This window comes from Podarcis pityusensis, assembly GCF_964106645.2.
Source record: "Podarcis pityusensis genome assembly, chromosome: 8".
Lineage (NCBI taxonomy): Eukaryota > Metazoa > Chordata > Lepidosauria > Squamata > Lacertidae > Podarcis > Podarcis pityusensis.
Window position 1 is genome coordinate 35,636,262 of NC_138033.1, and position 23,453 is coordinate 35,659,714.

Sequence of the window (23,453 nt, forward strand, 5' to 3'; positions counted from 1 at the left end):
TAAACTGTCAATGACAATGTTGCAAGGACCAAGTGTTATTGCGTTGACGCTGTACCTGGAGCAGTCAGCTTTTGCCTGGAGAAGCAGCTGTCCTGAGCAAGTTTTAGTGGCCTGGGTGGAATGTACATTTCGGCCCTTGGAGCAGAAAATAAATAATCCTTATCCTTTGTTCCTCTTCGGTTGGGAAGAGCTTGTGCATCCTAGTTTCTGCCTGCTATTTGTGGTGAATGGAGCTTTTTGGAGAGCCCACTTTACTTAATGCCAATTTCACTAGTTTCCTCAAAGATTATGTAGAGAGAACCACATTGTAAGTCCTGAAGGAAGGAAGATCCCAAAATAAGGAGTAGAAACTGGACTGTCATTAGCATCACCTTACTTCCTGGGTCCTTTTGATTATAATATTGGGACTATGAATTTTCACTCTTGAAAGCCAACTGCTATTGTTGCATTAGTTTAGACTTCTAGTTTGCTCTTCATGGTTAATTCTCAGGCAAACTACTCTCTCTAGCTTCCTTCTGCAAAGCAGACCTACCCCACAGCGCTGTTGTGGGGATTTCTGAGATGTTTGTGAAGGGCTTTTAACTTTGTCTGTGAAGCAGTATTTTCTCAATCTCATTAGAGCTGCAACCCCCTGTCCACTTACTTTGGAGTAAATCCCACTGTACTGAATGGTTTTAATTACAAGTAAAGATCCAGAGAGTTGTGTTGTAATGCTGCTGTCTTCTATCTTGCATTCATAGTTTCAGTTTGGGCAGTGCTTTGTCTCTCTGTTTCTGAAAAGTTATCTGGATGCTGGTTGGAAGGGACAGATTGTCTCCCATCAAGATTGGACTAAGAATTTCCTGTGGCGCAGAGGGAGGGGAAACCTTTTTTTTGATTGAGGGCCGTGTTCGATCATAGGGAACCTTCCTGGGGCCGCATGACAGTAGTTGGTGGGGCCAGTTATGAAAGTGGGTGGAATATATAAATATACATTTAAAGTAGTTTCATACCACTTCAAACAGGGATGGATTTTACTTTTATGTGGCTGGAATGTAGCCTAGACCCTGTCTGCACTGTCTATTTAAAGCAGTATCATACCTATTTAATTAGGCATGGCTTCTCCCAAGGAAGTCTTAGAGTTGTAGTTTGTTTTAAGGGTGCTGAGAGAGGTACTCACAGAGGTACAATTCCCAGAGTTCCCTGGGAAGAGGGATTGACTCTGGTAACTGTAGCTCTTTCAGGGGAATAGGGGTGTTTTAATAACTCTCAGCACCCTTAGCAAGCGACAGCTCCCATAATTCTTTGGGGGAAGCCATGCCTGTTTAAAGTGGTATGATACTGCTTTAAATGGACAGTACAGACAGGATCTACGCTACATTCCAGCCACATGTTTCTACACACATAAATGTACATCTAGGTAAGCATTATTGCACTTCAAGGACACAATCCAACCAGGCAAAAGCAATCGAGGGGGCTCTGGAGCAGGGCTGGCGGGGTGTGTGGCCTGGGAAGCGGGAAGTTTCAAGGACCAAATTGAGAGGCCTGGGTGGGGGCACCTCTGTCCTGAGGTTCCTCACCCCTAAAAAGAAGCATAATGTGGGGAATTAGGATTTCCTTTTATATCCCTTGCCAGTCACATACTCTCCTGTGTTTCTTTTTTGTTGAAATCATGGGTTGAAATGTTAGTGAGCCCCTTCTGGAGTGACAGCTCTTGGCCTCCTTTCAGCGAAACCAGTCGGTGGTGTTTGTGTGTGTGTCCCCCAAGACAGCACGTTTTTATTGAGCTATAGGCCTGTGTCCCAAACCATAGGTGAGTGGGGCAGGCTAAGGTCTAGACTGGTTCAAGGGCTGGTCTTTTTTAGGAGACGGCTCAGCCGGAAATGGGGGCCCTGCTTTAAAGGACTTTTTGATGGAAGTGAGTCATCTGCTTTCAGAGTAATTTCCCCTTCAGTGTATGAGCTCACAAGATGCCCATTTAGTAAGACTTTGCGTGAGCAATGAGCGTTATGTTGTAATCAAACTCCTATCTGAGCAACTAGGGCCCTTTGGACAGCTTCCTGCTGCCTTTTTTTTTTTTAGTGTTTTTTTAAAGCTACATTAATCATGCATTCCTCTGACTGGAGGGAAGGTGAGGTTTAACTCCTTCATCCCTGCAAAGTGTTTCCAGGAACAGCTGGAGAAGACAAAGGGAAGGTCATGGCCTCCCAGCTTAATCTACCTTGCAGGATTGTTGAGAGGATTAAATGAGAGGGAGAAAAAGGTGGGATATCAATACAATAAATAATTAGTCTTGTCTTCCACCTTTTTCATGACTTGTTTTCTACTGGGCATCTTCCACCAACTGGTGCCCTTCAGCTGCTTTGGACTACAATTCCTATCAGCACCTGGTTGGGCCTGATGGGAGTTGTAGTCTAAAACATCTGGAGGGCGTTGACATCTGAAGTTGGTGACAGCTGCTTTAGGGAGTGAGGTTGGTTGGGCACCATGGATAGCATGCCTGTTTTTCTGTTTTTATTTGTTTGAAATACAGTGATACCTCAGGTTACATACGCTTCAGGTTACATGCACTTCAGGTTACACACTCCGCTAACGCAGAAATAGTGCTTCAGGTTAAGAACTTTGCTTCAGGATAAGAATAGAAATCTTGTTCCGGCGGCGCGGCAGCAGCAGGAGGCCCCATTAGCTAAAGTGGTGCTTCAGGTTAAGAACAGTTTCAGGACCTCCGGAATGAATTAAGTACTTAACCTGAAGTACCACTGTACATTTGAAATACATTTATTTGAACCTGTCTTTAAGGCAACGAACAAAAAACTCTTTTAAATGGTTAGTTATCTGAATGCTTGGCCTCATTTAAAGCAGTATTGTACCACTTTAAACAGCCACATCTTCCCTCAAATAATTCTGGGACCTGTAGCTTCCTAAACTAAGGTTGGGGACATCCCTTGTTCAAAACCCAGAAGAGGGTCACAGCTCAGTGGCGGAGGCCCGCCTCCCCCCAAAAAAGCTTAGTGTTTTCTGTGGAAGTTTCGGAGTAAGGTTACTCTTTGTGGTGTGCATGGCAGGTCTTGTCCACCTAGATGTTGTTTTCTTGCATTCCTTTCCCCAGAGGCACATCTGACCTGGCATGCCTTGCTCTGTCCTTCCAGCCCAAGCAATAAACAGCCCCGGGGGGGGGGGGGGAGGATGCTTGCTCCAAGGTGCAAGGCTGCCCTCCAAAGAGAAATTTCACTGGGAGGCTTGTTTCTGAGGAATTTTTTCTTTTTTGTGATTTTTTTATTTGATTTTTCAAACATACACATTTTTCAAACATAAACGTTTTTCAAACATATACAAATACATTTCCATATACAGAGATTTCTCTGAATCTCATGACTTCCTCCCTCCATCCCCTCAGTGGGTCCTAATGTCAATGTTTTCAACTGCATATTGTATCGTAATCTATGTTTTATATCTATCTATATTACCCATCGTATTTATTACACTACAAGTGTAATAATAATTCTGCTAATGTTTTCATCTGCTTACAGTGGTCTCCTAAATAAATTTTAATTTCCCTCCATTCTTTCCTGAAGTTTTTGTCTTCTTGGTTCCTGAGCTTTCCAGTCAGCTTTGCCATTTCAGCGTAGTCCATCAGTTTAGTTTGCCATTCCTCTCTGGTAGGGACTCTTTCTTCTTTCCACCTCTGGGCCAGATTTCTGAGGAATTTTCTCAAATCAGCACAATAACAATATTCAGGAAAGCTCTTTTCCAATTCCCGCGCTTCCACTGGGATCTGTCATTGTGAAAGCAACATGACCTGCCTATTAATATAATATAATATTACTGTAAACTGCTTTGGGAACCACTGTGGTAAAAAAAAAAGTGCCATTGTTCTGTTAGGTGCAGTTCTGCGCCAGAGGAACCCATGTAACCCCAGTAATGTGGAGAGTGTTTGTGGCATAGCCAGTATTTTTGTGGGGCTGCAACAGTGCCTGACCAGATGCCCCATAGTTGCATTTAGGGCTGTTAACAGCAGCAACTCTTCCTTTTCTCTGCCTCCCCCCCCCCCACCTCTGCAACATATCTGTCCATCTGAGGCCCCGTTTCCATAGATGCCTTTTCCGCCTCTTTCCCTTGGGGAGGGTGGGAAGTCGAGCCTGTTGCTTACAATATCATAGCTTTCGGATTCAGTCTCCTATTCCAGGAGGGCCTCTTCTGGTAAAGTTTGGGCAGGCCTGGAAAATATTTTGAATTCCTGGAAGGCAGCATCAAATTTGTAGGAGAAGCCCTACAGAGGGTTTCCCTCAGCCTATCCTAGCATGGCAGTAAAAGCTGTCTTGCACAGTCACCCTGTGGTCAGTTTGGTGGTTGGAAGAGAAAAGGGGTGTGCCATGTATAAGCAATCAAATAATAGCCCCATAAAAGAGCACGTATAGGGAGCAGCGCAAGGCAAGGCTGGCGGTTTTATCCACACTCGGAGAGATTTAACAGAACATCATTTTTAGATTTGTGCTCTTTCTTCATCTCCATTCAACAATTGCAAAGGGAGAAGGGAAGGGTTAGGGGAAAGGTTAGAACTTCAGTTAGGGGAAGAACATAAGAGACTGCTGGATCAGGTCAGTGGCCCTTATAGTCTAGAATCCTATTCTCACAGTGGCCAGCCAGATGCCTTACTGGGAAACCTCACAAGCAGGATCCAAGCACAAGAGCCTTCTCCCCTCCTGTGGTGGGAGGGGAGCAACTGGCATTCAGAAGCATCCTGCTTCCCACCGCCGAAGCAGAGCAGAGCCATTGTGGCTAGTAGCCATTGAAAGCCTTGCCCTCCATGAATTTGTTCAGTTCTCTTTTAAAGCCATCCATGTCGGTGGCCATCATGGCCTCCGGCGTGAGTGTGTTCCAAAAGCAGCGACACGGGGAAATGTAAACATGTTTCACCATCATGCAAAGTGGCAACCGCACATCTACTTTGCTATAAAGCAGGGATTGGAATCCACCTGCTGCCTTCTGTATGTTGTTGGGCTACAACCGCCATAATTCCTGATAATTGATTGTGCTGGGTGAGGCTGATGGGAGTTGAAGTCCCGACAAGCTCTGGGAGCCACAGGTTCCCTGTCCCTGGCATCGGCCAACTGTATAGCCAAGTTGGTGACTGTCTGCACACCACGTACCTGTGACCTCAAAGGTGGAAAGAATCTTCTTTCATTGGCGGATAGTTAGATAGGAGGGGATCTGACTTTTGGCCACAGCAAGAACACGTAGAGTCCTCAGAACATAGGGAGCTGGTAAATACAGAGTATACCAGCAATTTTCAAGTTCCCTCACCCCAATGGAACACTTGAAAATTGCCGAGGGTCTGGGCAGACCATCTAATGATATTCCTCTGCCCATTCTTTAGCAATTGCAATGCCCTGTGCTAGATGTTGTATGATCTTTAATTGCATTTCCCCCTCCCTTCTTTTATTTCTTAGGTAATTGTGTTTTATTGTATTCAAGTTGCAACACAATAAAACACAACGTGAGAAATAAAAGAAGCAATAAAATACAAGTAAAAGTTGGTACGAGTATTTAATGCGATGGGCATGCTTTCTCTCGTCTTCAGCCACAAATCCACAGAAGCACTGCAGACCACCTGGATGAAACTGGTGGTCCTGTCCACTAATTGCAGTTTGGGAATCCCTGGTCTTCCACTGAGTGCCAAAAGCTCTCTTTCGAGATTTCAGATGGGTCTCTACCAGCCCTACTTGGGGACCCTGCGTATTGAACCTGACACCTTCTCCTTACAAAGCTTGTGCTGTGCCACTCGGCTATCACCCTTCTTTTTCTCTTGTCCCGCAGACAGCTCCCCCTTCCCTGCCCTGTGTTTTCTGTGAACGCCCACTTGGGCTTTGAAAACCGTACAAAACATTTTCTTCTCATTCTTTGCTTAAGGGGCCTCAATCAGCCACTAGCTGTAAACAAAACAATCTTGCTGGGGGGGGATGTGCTTTCGGCCTCCTGGGAGGAAACGCAGTACAGGAAGCATGAAGGGACTTAGAACTGAGAGCGAGATGTAGACGGGGCCAAGAATTAGTAGCTAGAGCAGTTTGGTGAGATCTGTAGACTGGCATCTCACTAAAGAATTAAGTATGGAGTTGAGTGACGGTAACTCATTCTGCAGAGTTACTGCTTGGCATGCCATACTGAAGCTTAAACTTCCACATAACAGTGATGTTCAGAAGTAGCAAATCTGTTGTGTGATCCAGCACCAAAATGTGAAATGGAATGTTTTTTCCAAGTATATTTTAAGGGTGGCCCTTTTGGGTTGGCACCTGCTAGCAATTGATAGACCGCAGTGAAAAAGCCTGTTATTTACCTTTTTATAAACAGGCATAGTTTGGAAGGTATGAAATCTTCCCCAATCTGGTGCCCTCTGACTGTTTTCAACTACAATTCCCATCAACTCCAAGCCAGCACAGTTTGATGGCAGTCATGGTCCGAAACAGCTGGAGGGCACTGGTTGGAAAAGACCGATGAGAGACTGGCATCGAGACTCAAAAGAGGCTGGCTTCCCCCTTCCACCACCTCCTTGGGGCTCCAGTAGAAACTTATGTTTGGAAGTAAATTCTGAATCTCTGTGTGTCCTGCTGCTGCGGGAGGGGTGGAGGGCAGCAGGACGCACAAAGGGAATTCTCTGGTTGACTCACAGCTCTGGCACTTCCTGCCCAGGAGAGGAGAAGTGGGGAGGAGACACTTTGCTTGTGCTAAGAAGGAGGGTCCCAGGCCCTTAGCTGGTCTGCCAGCCAGCCCATCTGATAAAATCCTCCTCTGTTGTTGGGTTTGGAACACTTCACAATCTGAAAGAACAAGAAACCGGCTAATGAACAGCAGCACTTGCTGTTATTTATTTGCTTTGCATTCTTTAAACTTAAATAAGAGCAAATGATCACAGGAATTGCTTTATCCCCAGCCAGGCCATTGGTCCATTGAGCTCGGTATTGTCTGCACTGACTGGCAGCGACTCCGCAGGACTTTTAACAGGATTCTCGCTCAGCCTTGCCTGGAATTCAAGGCAGACTCTGACATTGAGCTATGGTTCTTCCCCATATGAGTGGGGCAAAGAAAGTTGGGGTAAAAGGAGAGAGCGGGGCATGCGGGAGGGAGAGGAGAAGGACAACCCTGAATGATTAGTTTGGTTTGAGCTGGAATCTGCAGCAGCCATTCCTCTGAGATAAGCCCCACTGAGTCCAATGACACTTCCAGGTAGGCCTCTGTGTGTGCACTTACTTAGTCCTACTGAATTCGGTGGGACTTGCTTCCGAGTAGACATGCATTGGAATTGCACCGTAAACTGGCCTTTCTTCTCAAAGCAGCTCCACTTTGCTTGTGTGTCTCCTGCTTTGTTCAAAATCACCCAGAGTCTGTATCTTTTTTTCTTTTTCTTTTGCGTCCTTTTAAAATCTTACATCATTTCCATTGCCTTTGCTCTCTTTTAAAAGGCACAGATGTGTGTATATTCATCTCAGCGCAGGGTGTCTTTTCTGAAAGCTTCTCGTCTCCTGCTCAACGGTTAGGCGTGTCATTTTGTTTGCAAACAGCGCTTTTTATAAATAGGCCGACACAAGTCTCTAGCTCCAGGTTTTTTGTTTTTAACCCATTTCCCCCATGTGTATTCATGTTCTTTATTTGTGGGGAGGGGGAGAGCCAACTAATTTCACCTGTAAAAGAGGGAGCATTTCTTCTTACTAGGGCACCAGGCAAGTTCTGTATACAGACCGGAGAGTCCTGCCTGGGACGTTCCACCCAGTGACCTTTGCTCATTGATAAATTACTTTCCTTTTCCACTTCAAAGGAGATCTTTGCATGAACTGGGCTGGGGCAGTCACATGGGCACCCTCACGTCCTTCTGAAGGCCAACCCTTTTTGGCTATAGCAGTGAAGGTGTCTCCTTAGTCTTAATTTAGAAAGAGGAGGTGCAATGGGCAGGGGGGTGGGTATATGTGGGGTGAGGAACCGCAAGACCGAGGGCCAGATGCAGCCCCCACACCCCAGCCTCTCAGGTTGGCTCCCGAGACTCCCCACTTCCCAGGCCACACACCCCGCCAGCCTTGCTCCACAGCCTCCTCAAATGTTTTTGCCTGGCTGGAATGTGTCCTTGAAGTGCAGTTGTGCTTACCTAGATTCGTACGTGTGTAGAAACCATTTACTTTGATGTGGGTGGAATGTAGCCCAGGCGCTGTCTGCACTGTATATTTAAAGCAGTTTAAGACCCCTATTGCTCTGAAAGAGCCTCAGTTTCCAGAGTCAATCCCTCTTCCCAGGGAACTCTAGGAATTGCAGCTCTGCGATGGGAATAAGGGCCTCCTAGCAACTCTCAGCACCCTTAAAACAAACTACAGCTCCCATAATTCTTAGGGAGAGGGAGAAACCGTGTCTTGTTTAAAGTGGTATCATGGTGTTTAAATTTATGGTGCGAGTATGGCCCCTCTGTGAACACTTCACTCCGGTGATCCTTTTGAGCACAGTTTATGTGATGCTGACTGCAAATTGTACCTCTGGGAGCCATCTTGTACAGCTTGGGGGTGTGTGTGCCAGTTGGTGACCTCTCTCTACACTGTTCAGCCATTGGTGCCCTGCCACCCGCTGTCTTCCCCCTCTCCCCCATGCCCTCTGCCACCCCCTGCTGGCCACCCTAACTCCCCTCCTCTCTGCCTCTCTTGCAGAACGTGCTGGCCAAGGCGCTCTACGACAATGTGGCCGAGTCCCCTGATGAACTCTCCTTCCGTAAGGGCGACATCATGACGGTGCTGGAGCGCAACACGCAAGGGCTGGATGGCTGGTGGCTCTGCTCCTTGCACGGGCGGCAGGGCATCGTCCCCGGCAACCGCCTCAAGATCCTGGTGGGCATGTACGACAAGAAGCAGCTGCCGCAGCAGACGGCACAGACACCACAGCAGACGCCGCAACCGACGGGGCAGACCCCCCTGGCCTACACTCACCAAGGGGGCTACACCACGTCCCCCGCCTCCCAGTACACCTCTATGCACCCCTCCTTCCTGCCTCAAGAGGACAATGTCTACCTGGTGCCGGCACCAAACAAGGCCCCGGGGGCACCCCTCCACCAGGGCACAGTGACCGCGGGCCAGTTCCAGTCGCCCCCGGGCAAGCAGCCCCCCGTCTACCCAAAGCAGAGCCCCTCTCAATGCCAGGAGGTGTACCAAGTACCAGCTGGACCGGCCAGCCCGCCCCAGGACATTTACCAGGTCCCTCCAGCTCCCGCGGGGCTGGGGCAGGACATCTACCAGGTGCCTCCTTCGCTGGATGGACGGGGATGGGAAGCCCCAAAGACCCAAGGAAAGGTAAGCCTCTGAAGGGCACCTGCTCACTTGACAAGTTTATAGTGTGGCCGCCTTTAGAGTACTGCGTACAGTTCTGACTGCCTCGCCTCGAAAAGGATATTGCAGAGTTGGGAAAGGTTCAGAAAAGGGCAAGCAGAACGATCAAGGGGATGGAGCGACTCCCCTCTAAAGAAAGGTTGCTGCGTTTGGGGTTTTTTAGTTTAGAGAAAAGGCAAGGAAGGGGAGACAGGATGGTTTATAAAATTATGCATGGCATGGAGGAAGTGGGTGGGGGTAAGTTTTTCTCCCTCTCCCGTTGCTAGAACTGGTGGACATGCAGTAAAGCTGAATTTAGGAAGATTCGAGACAGGTAAAAGAAAGCCCTTCTTCACACAGCATCTAGTTAAATTTTGGAACTCTCTCTCTCCCGGGAGGCAGTGATGGCTTTAAATGAGGATTAGGCAAATTCATAGAGGAGATGGCTAATAGTGGCTTCTATCCATGGTGGCTATGCTCTGCTGGAGGCAGCAATGATTCTGAATACCTGTTGCTGGAAGCCACAGGAAGGCTGCTCTCGTGTTTCAATCGTGCTTGCAGGCTTCCCAGAAGAGGCATCTGGCTGGCCACTGTGAGACCAGGATGCTGGACTAGATGGGCCGTTGACCTGATCCAGCAGGATGTTCTTATGTTCTGATGTTCCTTCAGAGCACCAGAGTGGGGCTGGTGAGAGATGCAGTCCAAAACATCTGGAGGATGCCAGGCTGGTATAAAGAAAGGATACCCTGTCCGCATGCCAGCAGGTGATTGCTTGTATAGGCCAATGAGGACCAACTCTGCCTTGCTTAAGCCTGGGCAGCTTTGCAATGCATTTGACAGGCACACTGGCCAGCAAATCAAGCACCGATTCAGTATTCTGTTCTACTTCCCTTCACGCTGCAGGAGAGCTGTCTGATCTATTTTTAAATTGCAACTTGTGTGTTTATGCAAATGAAAGTAGATTATCTCTCTCCCCCCCCCCCTTTTAATTTTAAGAAAAGCAGAACCAAGTCTTAAAATGTTGAAAACCCCCTTAGCAGGAAGAGCAGGAGGAGGGGGAAAGGAAAGGTGGGTTAAGTGATGCTGCCGGTTTCTTGCCCATCACTGGCTTCCATTGTGAATAGGCAGAGGCAGGTCTCTCCACCCCACCCCACCCCCTCCGGGTTTAGCACGAGAGCAGAGAGTCAGATGCAGGAGTGATGCTCCCAGGAGAAATCCACCATTCTGCCGTCAGAGTGGGCAAGAGTGACTTTTATTCCTGCAGTCAGACAGTGGTAGTAAAGTGGCTGTGAAGGCATTGTCTTGTGACCTTTGGCACAGAGAAAGAGAAAGGGGCATAAATGGTTCCTTGTTAGCGGTTGCTGAGCTGAGCGCTTTTCACGGCCGAGAAGAAAGTGCTTCTTCTGCATGGGGTCCATTATTATGAATTATCTGTACAGCCTCGCACGCCAGGGGTGTCCAGCATGATGCCCTTCAGAGGTGGTTGTTGGACTCTAGCTCCCATCAACCCTGACCATTGAGCAGGCTGGCTGCAGAGGCGGACGGGAGCTGGGGGCCCCAGTGACATCTGGAGAGGGCTACATCAGCTGCCCCTCAGACACATGCAAGGAGAAACAGACGCAAAGAAGCTCCCTGTCCCATGGAGCTCATAGTCAAACGGTGCCCGTTGAGTTCAGGTGCATGGGCATAAATGTGGAATGGGGGGAGGCCGTTGAAAGAAGAACAGCGAGGAAACACATGCAGGTTGCTGTTGTTAGAACACTAATGAAAGCACTGCTGATGTGCATGGCATTCAAGACCACAGTCGGCTGCCCCGATGGGCTTACAAGGTATATTTTAATATAGGGGAGGCAAGAGGAGAAAGGTAAATGGGGGAAAGCAGAAGAAGCCATTCTTATGTTTAGCTAAAGTAGAGGTTGGGGACCAGGGAGTTGTAGCAAAGGGTGGTTGGTGGTCCTAGAATTGTTGAGTTGGGAGGGACCTCAAGTGTCATCTAGCCCAACCCCCTGCAGTGCAGGAATCACAGCTAAGCAATGCAGTTAACTAATTTGTTTAAAATATTTTTATCCTGAGAGGTAAGCATGAATTGCTAAAACTACAATAGAACACTCACACATAAAAGTCTTTCAGCTGAACATCAATAGTAACACCAGAGGAGCCAGCCTAAAGAGCACTGCCTTAAGCTGGTTCCTGCTGCACCCTGCTGGCTCTGCTGGCCTGGGGGTTCCTGCAGGGGGGAGAGAAATCCATTTGCAACACCGGCAGCCATGCTTCAGACTGCAAAGATGCCCTGGGATTTTTCAGCTTGCCTTGCTCATTGTGGGCAGGCGGCCGCTACCCCATTGTGGCAATCAACCTACTACTGTCTGCTTTTAAAAGCTCTTTGCTTCTCTGAACGGGGGCAGAGGCAGTTAGTGTTCCTGGACTGCTGGGGCTGGGTTGCCTTCCCCTGCCCCCAAGTGCTGGTGCTTGCATTCTTTACAGAGAGCTTCCTGGGGATTTGCACCTTGCCTCCTGCCTCCGCTGCCTCCCTCTGCAGTGGAGGGTGGAGACAGGGGCGTGTGTATGCTCCAGCATGGCTTTCCCCTGGGGAGGGGGGTTTGCAGCAGGCTGTGAGGAGCGGTTTCCTGTTTCTCCCTGGGAAAGGAAATGGCCTCCCTCTGGGTGGGAGGCCTCCTTATCCATCTCTGAGGCTCCCTCAACTTGGTTCCTGGGCAAGCCTGTTTCTGGATTGGAGACGGACAAGGCTCTTGTAAGGAGGCATGGCTGGGCATGGCTGATGCCTTTGGTTTCTCCCAGAGTGCCATATCAAAATTTCGGGTCTTGCAGTGCAAGGGGAGAGCAGAGGGTTGGAGCGTTTGGTTTGCCTGCAGAAGTTCCCAGATTGAGTCCTCGGTAGAGAACCTCTGCCTAAAACCCCAGAGAGAGCTGCTGTACATCAGAGTGGGCCATACTGAGCTAAGTGGACCAGTGGCCTGACTGAGGCAGTGTACACACCATGTACTATCCCTGCCCCCAAAATCATGAGAGTTGTCGTTATGCCTCGCAGAGCTACAGTTCCCAACACTCTAAACAATCTATAGTTCCCAGGAATCTTTGGGGCTGGGGAGGAGAAATGTACTTTAAATGAAAGGTGTATACACAGCCTCGGTGTAAGGTAGCTTCCTGTGTCATACCTGAACCCCAGCTTCATTCAGAACCTTGAGGACTGGAACCTTCAGATTGTATCCAGTGTTAGTACACACAGGTCCTGCTTTACAAACACAAGGCGTTCCCCAGAAATCGTTCCTTAGGCGAGCGTTTGCATAACCTGTTGGCTATTTCCATTGATTCCTATGAGGAAGTTTCCAATGCATTCCTAACCCCCGAAAGCAAAAACCAACCAACCAACCAACCAACCAACCAACCAACCTGGGAAAATCCAGGGAAAATGCTCTCTGGTTAGTCTGTTTGCTCCCCTTGCCTTCCTCAGCCAACTAAAGGCAAACAAGGACATGACAAACCTGGGTCTGTTAATTTCCGTGTGTCTGCTCTGAGCCGAACGTAGTTAGATACAGTCCTTGTTTTATATTTAGGAGGTGGCTCACAGCTCACGCTTTGCATGCAGACAGTCCTTGGTTCAATCCCTGGCATCTCCAGGTAGATGAGGCTCTAGCGGCCTGAATCTCTGGAAAGCCACTGCCAGTCCGTGCAGACAGTATTGGGCTGGGGAGACAAATAGCCCTGTGTGTTGTGTGTCGGCAGTAGGCAAAGCACCCGGCATGCTTGTCCTCCGTTAAGTAGCCGCCGCTGCTGCTGCTGCTGCTGGCTGACCTTGAAGGAGATTCGGATGGAGCAGGCCTGGCAGAGCAGTAAATGATTCAGGAAAAAAGCTTCTCTCACTTGGCAGCCGGCCAGGCCTGCCTGCCTGCTAGGTCCCCACCCACGCCTCTTCCTCGCCGGTGACCTTGTTGCTTTTTCCTGCCTTTGAGGGCAGGCCAAAGGGGTACCATGCAGGGTGTGTTTGTGTGTGTGTTTTTGGGGAGTGGCTCACGGTGGTGCTGTGCGAGTAGCACCACTCTGGGCAAACCTGTGTTGCAGCATCTGGCTGCTTCTGTGCCATGGGAAGATCTCCATTTTTCAGGGCCGTGCCACGTTAACATATTGCATTTATATCCCACCTTTTCCTCTGAGGAGCTCCAGGTAGCATGCAGGGGTCTTCTGCCCTTTTTAGGTTAGGCTGAGGGGCAGTGCCTGTCCCCCAAGGTCATCAAGGGAAAGCTTCATGGCCAAGCAGGGATTTGAACCCTGGTCTCTCCCAGGTCCTAGTCTGTCACTCTAAACCAGTGTTTCTTAGACCTGGGTCCCCGGCTGTTGTTGGACTGCAATTCCCACCCTCCCTAGCTAGCAGGACCAGGGATCGGGGTGGTGGGAGTTGTAGTCCAGTAACAGCTGGGGAATTTTGACCACTGACCATAAGTGAAGGTTCTCCTAAAGATATGAAGCGATGACATCAAGCACACCTCTGGTTCGATGGCTGCCATCCTGAGAACCACCACTTTCCCTTTTCCAAACAAAACAAGTTCCCACACCTTATGGCTGTGGTGTTTGGAATACGTGGGCTGTGCATGATGAAATCTGGAAGTCCTTGGCAGGCTCTGTTGGCTTGAAAACCTGCAAAATGCGTATTCCCACCCTCATGAGCATCTTATTAACTTGCTAATTGTATGTTGGTTTTCCTGCTTCTTTTAATTTTTGTTACAAAGCATCAGATCTGTAGATACTAGCATCCAAAGTGTCTTGGGAGACTTTAGATCTGGGGTATTACATGGGAGAGGTTGCAAATTTGCTATGGAGACAATTGGTGGTGCTGCCACCGCTGCCGCTAGCTCTTGCCTGGGGTCATTTGTGGAGTTTGGGATTGGGGGTAAGTGGTTGAAAAGTGACATAGTTGAACTATGGCACTCGCTCCCACAGGAGGAATGATGACCACCAACCGTGCTCTGATGGTGTTTCCTGCTTGGCAGGGGGTTGGACTCGATGGCCCTTGTGGTCTCTTCCAACTCTATGATTCTATGATTCTAACCTAGATGGCTTTAGAAAATAATTAGACAAATTCATGATGGAGGAGAGGGCTATCAGCTGCTACCAGCTCAAAGGGCCATTCTGTGCCTGAGTGGTTGGAGGCAGCAATACTTCTGAATACCAGTTGCTTGAAACTGCAGAAGCGAAGAGGGCTCTTGAGCTTGGGTCTTGCTTGCGGGTTTCCCCACAGGTACCTGGGAACAGAATACTGGATGTGATGGGCCATGGGGCTGATCCTGCAGGGCTTTTCTTGCATTCCTATGTTCTTAGGAGTGCTTTGGCTCACTAATTTCTGTATACCAGACTTTGCAGACACCATGTTTTGCATCCATCCCCTCTCTGACCCACCTGCCATTTCTGAGGTCCCCATTCCAGGAGGGCTGAGTCTTCATTAGTGGCTACTAGGCATGATGGCTCTGCTCTGCCTCCAAGGTCAGAAGCAGCAATGCTTCTGAATACCAGTTGCTGGAAACCGCAGGAGGGGAGAAATTGCCCTTGTGCTCAGGTCCAGCTTATCCGCCTCCCACAGGCACCTAGGAGGCCATGAGCCTGACCAATAGGCTCTTCTTGTGTTCTTACGGCATGCGGGGGCAACTTGCCTCCTCTCTGAGCTTCAGTGCTTTTGGCAGCTCTCTACCCTACCCCAGGCAGATCAGAAGCAGGATAAATAATGCAGCCTGAGTGCATTGTTATAATTTAGTTAGCAAGAGCCGGCTTTTGCAAAGACTCATTCCTGCTTAACCTTGTAGCGGAATTCCACGTTTTCGTTGTATTGCACTCTGACTGCGCTTGGAGACTCCTGCAGCCTCTGGCTTCCGATGCCTCTCTATGCATGCGCTCCCCCCCCCCCTCTGCAAACTAGTGGCAGCCGGGAAGGCGTCTGCGGCAGGGTCCCTCGTCTCCCCCCCCCTCCGCCTCCAGAAGTGGCCGCCCATGAGGGAATGAGCGCACATTGTGCTTCATCTCAAAGCCCTTCATTTGCTCAGAGCCAGAAATAGAACATGATGTCATCCCTGCCTCCCCTGGAGAAGGGGCTCCTGCTGCAAGGTGCCTGGAGGTTCCTTCCAGACGGGGGCTGCCTGTGGGCAGGCAGCGCCCTCTGCTGGAGGAAAGGACGAGCTGCATCCTATGTGACACACACACAGGCTATTTAGGAGCATCTTTTAGGGAAAAGCTTGTTGGATCAGTGGTGTGTTCCCAGTACTGTTCGCCCCAGCGTGAAAAAGCTCTTCAGCAGCATTTGGGCATAAGGAAGCAGCGAAGAGGTCAGGGCACTGGATAGTGCATTGGACTTGGCTGAATGCTTGGAGGGGCGCTGATGTCCCCCCACCCCTGGCTTTTCGGGGTGACTTTGAGCTAGTCTTTAGGGCATCTCCCAACCCCCCTAAAAGTGCAGGGGGGGTAGGAAAGGATCCTTGGTGAATGCAGTAGGTGAGCCTGAGATGTTGCGGTGTCTCAGACACATTGGGGCCCCCAGAGTTAGCCTCGGGCAAGTGGAGGTCAGACCTGTGACTTTCCCAGCCAGGTTCCCACCTGCCTAGCTCAGCAAACCTTGTCTCATCCACCCCTCTTTCCCCCCCCCGTGCAGGTTGTCGTCCCCACGCGTGTGGGTCAGGTCTACGTCTATGACTCCCCCAAAGGAGAGCAGGATGAGTACGACTTTCCCCGCCACCTCCAGGAGATCTATGACGTGCCCCCGACTAGGGGTCTACTGGGGAACCAAGGCAGCCAGGAGGTGAGTGATGCCTTCTAGAAGTGGGGGGAGTCTGGTTGGCATGGGGCCCACGCATGTGGGTTGGTGGTGAAACCTCTGCTTCCAAATCACCGGCCCTCAATGGGTTTCAAACTCATTAGAAATTAACATCTCTTGCTCTCCTTTGTTCCTTTTGCCAGGTATATGACACCCCCACCTTGGCAGTCAAGGGCCCCAACAGCAGGGATCTGGCTCATGCCCAGGATATTTATGATGTGCCCCCCAGCGTGGAAAAAGGCCTGCAGGTGGTGAGTATGGCATGCAGGGTTTCCGAGGCGTGGAAGTGGGGAGGGCCTCTATCTTCAGTGGCAGGGGCTGCAGTGGGGGGCTGCCCTAGTGCTTAGGAGAGCCACTCTGACCCAGCAGAGTAGAAGGCGATTGACCCGGAGGCAAAACAAAAATTGCCAAGAAACACCCACCCCACCAAGTACACTCTCTGAAGCATAGGATTGATTTATGGTGTAACTTAATAGAAACATTTTTATGGCCACAGATGATAAGAAACAAAAACCTGAATGCTAGACCCTACCCCAGAGCCTCTTGAGGGCAGAGGATCTACCAAGGGCCCCCCCCCCCCCATTTGCCGATCTGGGCACCTTAGACAGTCTTTAGGGAAAATGTCAGTCTTTGGGGCCCAAGTGAGCACCTTGAATGGGGCCCAGAAATGAACTAGCAGCATGTTACAAGCTGAGGGGGCTACAGATGTGCTGCTGGATTAAATGCCAGCTTTAATACCCTCCTGCAGGTTTACGACTTCCCCCCATCGGTCAGCAAGGACGTCCCCGATGGCCCCGCGCGGGAGGAGACCTACGACGTGCCCCCCGTCTTCTGCAAGGCCAAGCCGTTTGATCCCTTACGGCACCCACTCATCCTTGCCCAGCCCTCCGCGCCGGTGGCAGAGCCTTACCTGCCCGAGGATGTGTATGACGTACCTCCGGCCGCCAGCAAAGGGGTTCCCGAGGCCCAGGAGATCTACGACGTGCCTCCCGGCCTGAGGAAGCTGGCGAGCCAGGAGGTCTACGACGTGCCGCGGGAGCTGCCGGTGGGCAGCAAAGACGGGGAGGGCGACTACATCTATGACGTGCCGCCCCAGGTGGACCGGGAGGGCAAGGCGGGCGACGGCAAGCGCCTCTCGGCCTCCAGCACTGGCAGCACCCGCAGCAACCACTCCAGCTCCTCCCTGGACATGGTGCCCGTCAAGGAGGCCCCTGACAGGGACTTGCACCTCGACCAGGACGTTGCCATGGAGACGCTGGCCCGGCTCCAGGGCAACGTGGGCACCGCCGTCTCCTACCTCATGTCCTTCATCAGCGGCAGCTGGCGCAGCCCTGAGCAGATGGAGGTGCAAGCGGCCCGCATCCAGGGGGCGGCCGAGAGCGTTCGGGGGGCGCTGCGGGAACTGCTGGAGTTTGCCCGCGCGGCCGTGAGCAGCGCCTCGCAGGCCTCGGACCGCTCCCTCTACGCCAAGCTGAGCAAGCAGGTGCAGAAGATGGAGGACGTATACCAGGCTCTGCTACGGCACAGCCAGGCTTTGGATGGCTGCGGCTGGGCCCCCGGCGCCCTGGTGGCTGGCAAGCCGGGGTCCCCGCCGGACGACCTGGAGCACCTGGTAATGTACTCGCGGGGGGTGCCGGACGACACCAAGCAGTTGGCCTCCTTCCTGCACGGGAACGCCTCCTTGCTCTTCCGGAGGACCAAGGTGCCCCCCACCTCCCTGGGAGGGGATGGCAGCCTCGCCCACGGCACCCCGGCTGACAAGGCAAGCAGCATCCAGTCCCGGCCCTTGCCCTCTCCGCCCAAGTTCCTGACCCAGGACTCGCCCGAGGGGCAGTATGAGAACAGCGAGGGCGGCTGGATGGAAGACTATGACTACGTCCACCTGCAGGTGGGGTTGGGCGGCGGGGAAGAGGAGGGGTGTGCTGTGGGGGGGAAGGGCAGAGTGCCCACACACATAACACACACAGAGCCTCCAAAGGGGCAAGCCACCACCGGGGGAAGATGGACAGGTGGGAGGGGGGGCGGGCCTCGCTAGGTCCTCCGTCTCTGTTCCCAAAGTCCCGTCATCCTCAGGGGTCAAACCCCTTTCTAGGTTCCAGCCCCCAAGCCACACTCCTGGGAAATCCAGCCAGAATATAATAGTTCTATATTTTAAAAGCCTGGCACCAGGCTAATTTTTTCATCGTTATCATCGTCTATATATCTGCCACCTTTTCATCGTTAAGCCATGCTCAAGGCGGCTTACGACATGTAAAGGTTCGCGTCATTGCAAGAATATAACCAAAGCGGTGAATGAAAACATAATCAAAGCATAAACAGCAAAATTAAATCTTCCTCACGTAATTCGTAAGAAGATCTAGAAACAAGGATACAATACGTCAATATCAACACCAGCAAAATTAAGACCTCCAAAATTGACTTTTTTTTAGATAAGGAGCTTTGTAGCCCAGGTGGCAGAAGCAGGAAGGCCCCCTCCTCTCTCTGCTCTTCACCCACTTTGACTTAGGTTAAGTATTGCCATTAATATACAAAGCCTCTGAAGTTTCTTGGGCCCTGCACAAATATTTTTGCTTTAAAAAAAAAACAGGCCCTGCCTGCAGCTTTATAATCGAATAATCTGGGCCGGCCCTTTCATGAGACAGGGTGAGGCAGCTGCCCAAGGCAGATGTGCCCAGAGGCTTGCTGCCCTCGGGGGCTGTAAAGGCTGCTGCCCCATTACCAGTGCTGAAGTATGTTCCAGCTGCTGGTCTAGTCAGTTTTTGTATGTAGAAGAGCAGGAGCTGCCCTTGTCTCCTTTGCCTCAGACGATAAAATATCTTTCAGCTCAACCAACAAGTGTGCCTACCAGTCACATGTCTTCTGCAAGACTCTTGTTTGGTTTTGCTGCAGCAGACTAACACTCTTACCGCACTGAAATTTGCACACGACCACCTCCAGTGCTGTCTCTGGTCCCTGCCAGGGAGAGGCTCTCAGAGCTGTGGTGGCCTTTTGCCAGGTCAGATCATGGAGCTGTCTTGCTCAGGGCTGTCTCTGTTGATGGGTGCTGGTGCTGCAGACTCTCAAGGGAGCCTTCTCCTGGAGATGTCAAGGTTTGAACCTGGGGACTTTCCTCCTGCCAGGCAGATGCTTGAACCACTGGGGTATGGCCCTTCCCCAGCGGTGGAAAGCTGAAAAATGGGCAGGTAGGAAATGCCTTTTTGCACTCAAGTCACTGATCCAGGTAGCGCAGTGTTGCCTACACCTGCCCTTACCAACCAGGTGTCCACCAGATGTGCTGACTGGGGTTGATTGAAATTGCTGTTCCAAAACACCTGGAGGGAGCCAGTCCTTTTTGGGATGCCTTGGCCAAGAACCTTTTCAAAGTGAAGGTGCTGGGGGCTGAACCTTCTGTATGCCAAGCAGATGCTCTATCACTGATGGAGCTGGGTTCCTTGTGCTGTGGGTCTGTCCCTCTGGTTGCACCCGCACTAACCTCCTTTTCACCCCTTTAAAAAACAACTAGGGAAAGGAAGAGTTTGAGAAAACCCAGAAGGAGCTGCTTGAGAGGGGCAACATCATCCGGCAAGGGAAGGGGCACCTGGAGCAGCAACAGGTGAGTAGGGTGGGCTTCCTGGGTCCAGCCCCACCACTAAGGCTTTTGCCAGGCACATGTCAATGGCGCATGCACAACATGGTCATCGCCTGTAATGCTTTTGGCAGGGTAGCAGGCACTGGGGATGAGTTCATGGAACAAATGACATGGTGGCCCAAAAATGTTTGGTCGCCATTGATGGTAAAGGATGTCAGGGTAGCTTAAGCAGGGCAGGCCATGTGGCACTCTCCACTCCTGCCTCTCCACCTTTACCTCCCATTCACTGTTTTCAAAAGTCCGCTGCCCGAGTCTACGTACTCACTCTGCCTAACGGTAGGGCTGGGTTGTGTGGATCTGTGGCTTCCAGGATGCCACCACATCCCAGTGGCAAAGCCCATGTAACCCTGCAGGGAGGAAGCTGGCTCATTCTGTCGCAAGCCAGGAAGGGTGGGGGGGAGTCATTTGTCCTCGGCAGCCCACCCTTGCTTGACGGAGCACCCTGTGCTTTTCCCCCCCTGTCCGCAGCTGAAGCAGTTTGAGCGCCTGGAGCAGGAGGTCACGCGGCCCATCGACAACGACCTGTCCAACTGGACGCCCCCGCAGCACTACGCCCACGTGCGGGCCGGGGATGGGGCCTCCCTCTGCCCCTCTGACCGGCAGCTGCTCCTCTTCTACCTGGAGCAGTGCGAGGCCAACCTCACCACCCTGACCAACGCCGTGGACGCCTTCTTCACGGCCGTCAGCACCAACCAGCCCCCCAAGATCTTCGTGGCGCACAGCAAGTTCGTCATCCTGAGCGCCCACAAGCTGGTCTTCATCGGGGACACTCTCTCGCGCCAGGCCAAGGCCCAGGACGTGCGTCACAAGGTCACCCACTACAGCAACCTGCTTTGTGACATGCTCAAGGAGATTGTGGCCACCACCAAGGTGGCCGCGCTACAGTACCCCTCCCCCGCCGCTGCCCAGGACATGGTAGCACGGGTCCACGAGCTCGCCAACAGCACGCAGCAGTTCCGAATGGTGCTGGGGCAGCTCGCGGCCATGTGAAGCCCACCCTTGGCTTCGTAGGGGCGGGGGGAGGCCTGCCGACGATCCACACCCACCCACCCAAACACTGCAAATGGGCTGTAAATACTTATCCAGACTCTCCTGGGTTGGTGGGCTGGCTGCTCCCTCCCCTCCCTCTTTGCTCCACAGACAATGGACCTTCCTGCCAGTGGTTCCCATGTGCCTGATGTGGTTCACAAGGGAGGATCTTGACGGCCCTGATGGCAACCGGGGAGAAGGTGGTGGAAGGCAAATAGTTATCCTTCCCCCTCCCCCACACCCTGTTTGATTCTGAAATGGTTTGGCTAATGAGCACTATTTAAATCAAATAAAGAGACATAGAATCCAAGCAATTAGGGGGTACGGGAGAAACATTGGGGGGGGGGTGTGTGGTTTTTCCCCCCTCTTGCCATGGTTACATCAGTGCCCTTATCTGTGGAAGAGCCTTGGGATGCCAGCAAACAAATTTGCCCAGGTTGTTCAGTCGACACAGAAGGAAGGTGATCCACAAGCAGAGAGAGAGAATGTGTGTGTCTCATTAGGGTTGTCAACCAGGCAGCAATTTGGTCTAAAACTTTGCATGTCCGAAATGGGAGAGCGTCGATCCATTCCAGCTTCACTACCTTGCATGGACGAAATGTAAACTGCTGCTGTCACAGTGCAAATACACAAAGCTATGGGCTGCGACCGCATTTGGAATACTGTGTACGGCTCTGGTCGCCTCTGGATACTGTAGAGCTGTAGAAGGTTCAGAAAAGGGCGGCCAAAACAACCGACTCCCCTGTGAAAAAGGTCGCAGCGTTTGGACCTCTTTAGTTCAGAGATAAGGCTAGATAGAGGTGGTGTGATAGAAGTTTGTAAAATCATGTATGGCATGGAGAAAGTGGAGACAGAAAAGTCTTCCCTCCCTCTCTCATGATGCCAGAACTCCAAGGAAGCTGGATGTTGGGAGTTTCAGGACAGATAAAAGAAAGTCCCTTTTCTCCCAGCTCAGAGTGAAACTTGGCTTTGCAATGCTCCTTCTGTGGTGTTCATCCTTTCCTCTGCTCATTGCCATTTCCCTTTGCTCTCTTGAAGCATCTCAAGGTAGGGCCAGGAGTATCCCCTTGTCTCAAACCCTGGGGAGCTGCTGCAGGTCCCTGTAGATAAGACTGAGCCAGGTGGACCTGTGGTCTGATTTTGTATAAGGCACCTTCTGTTAATCCTAGTTGCCCTGGGCTGGCACATGGAGAAGCTGCGCCTCCATAGAGAAACTGCCCCTTTTCAGTGTTTGGAATGATCACATCTTTATGCTAAGGCACTAACTCTGGGCAGTAACCACAGGGCCAGGAGTAATATCAATAATTTGCATTTGTAACATTGGCTGGCCTAGTACCTTCTGGGTAGGGACCTGCCCTTAAGATCCTGTTGTTTTGACCTGCAAATTTAATCATGGTTAAAAAACAACAACCCTGAACTTGGCTTCCTTGCTCCTTTCAAAGACCCAGGTTGACTCAATAGCTTGGCTGAGCCTGGCTGGAGAACAGGGTGGTGGGCAAATGTCTGGGCAATGGCAGCCTGGATGACTGACTGCCTAATCAGCAGCTAATTCTAGCTCCTCCTCCTGCCCTTTCCCCTTCCAGAATCCCACTGACTTGAGTGGATAAGCCACTAAATGGCTGGGAAAACACTGTGGGTGTGGGTGTCTTTTTGCCATCAGTTAAAGAGCTAAACATGCTGTAGAAAAACGGGGGGGGGCTCATACATCACCATTTACACCCCCATGTTTTGGAAGATATGTTCACATCTTAGCAAGGAAAGCTGGAAGTGGTTCTCTTCTCTGCTGTTCCTGAGTGGAGCAAAGGGGCCTTTGGAACCCAATGCAGGTTTACTCACAAGTAAGTTTCGCTGACTTCAAGGGAGTTTACTCCCACAGGATTGCGGCTTGAGAGAACCTTCCACAGTCGCCGGCAGTAGCTCAGTGACGGAGCCCCTCCTTTGCATGCAAAAGGTCCTGTGTTCAATCCTGAGCACCTCCAGATTGGGCTGGGAGCAAACCCTGCCTGAAACCCTGTCGCTGTCACTGAATGTAGATGAGAGCAATGGTCTTGACTCTATAAGGCTGCTTCCTATGTTTCTGGGTGGCACAGGTCTGGCTTGGGTTTTTGGATTGGTCAGCAGCCACCTCTGCCTGTGAATTCAGCCTCAGCACAAGTGTGACTTCCCCCCCAGGTTGCTGTCTAAGAATCTTACTGGAAATACGTAAACCCACTGACCACCATTAGTAAAAACCACTGTATTTCCATCTGACCACAGGACAGGAACTTAGCCCTTAAAACCAACCAACTAGAATAAGAAATTGCACAGCTGCCCATTCTCAGCATCCCTCTGGAGCACCCACAAGAACTGCCACTGGGGGTGCAGTTCTGGGACTTGGATGGTAGAATCTCAGTATGCATGCAGAAGGCTCCAGGTTTAATCCCCAGGACTGAGAAACAGCCCTGTCTGCAACACTGGAGACCCACAACCAGAGATAGAGGGGAGCCCCCAATGGTCTTAAGTCCATGTAAGACAGCTTTCTATGTTTCTGAATAGACTTGAGAGGGTGGTAGAACACCTGCACTGGACTGCGCTTCCCCTATATTTTAAGGCCACCCAAGTTGGTGGCCATCACTGCCTCCTGTGTAGAGGAGTTCCACAGTTTAACAATACACTGCATGAAGAAGGACTT

General features: G+C 51.0%; 1 protein-coding gene across 1 annotated transcript in view; it reads left to right on the plus strand.

Annotated features, from left to right (window-relative positions):
• BCAR1 (BCAR1 scaffold protein, Cas family member) overlaps window positions 1-21,092 on the plus strand; it is a 39,293-nt gene extending 18,201 nt beyond the window's left edge. The window contains exons 2-7 of the mRNA XM_081017681.1: window positions 8,661-9,296; window positions 15,964-16,110; window positions 16,269-16,376; window positions 16,874-18,013; window positions 19,628-19,717; window positions 20,222-21,092. Of these exons, the coding sequence (XP_080873807.1) occupies window positions 8,661-9,296; window positions 15,964-16,110; window positions 16,269-16,376; window positions 16,874-18,013; window positions 19,628-19,717; window positions 20,222-20,743 (2,643 nt within the window). The 3' untranslated portion in view covers window positions 20,744-21,092. The remainder of the gene's footprint in view (window positions 1-8,660; window positions 9,297-15,963; window positions 16,111-16,268; window positions 16,377-16,873; window positions 18,014-19,627; window positions 19,718-20,221) is intronic.
• The last annotated feature ends 2,361 nt before the right edge of the window (window positions 21,093-23,453 follow it).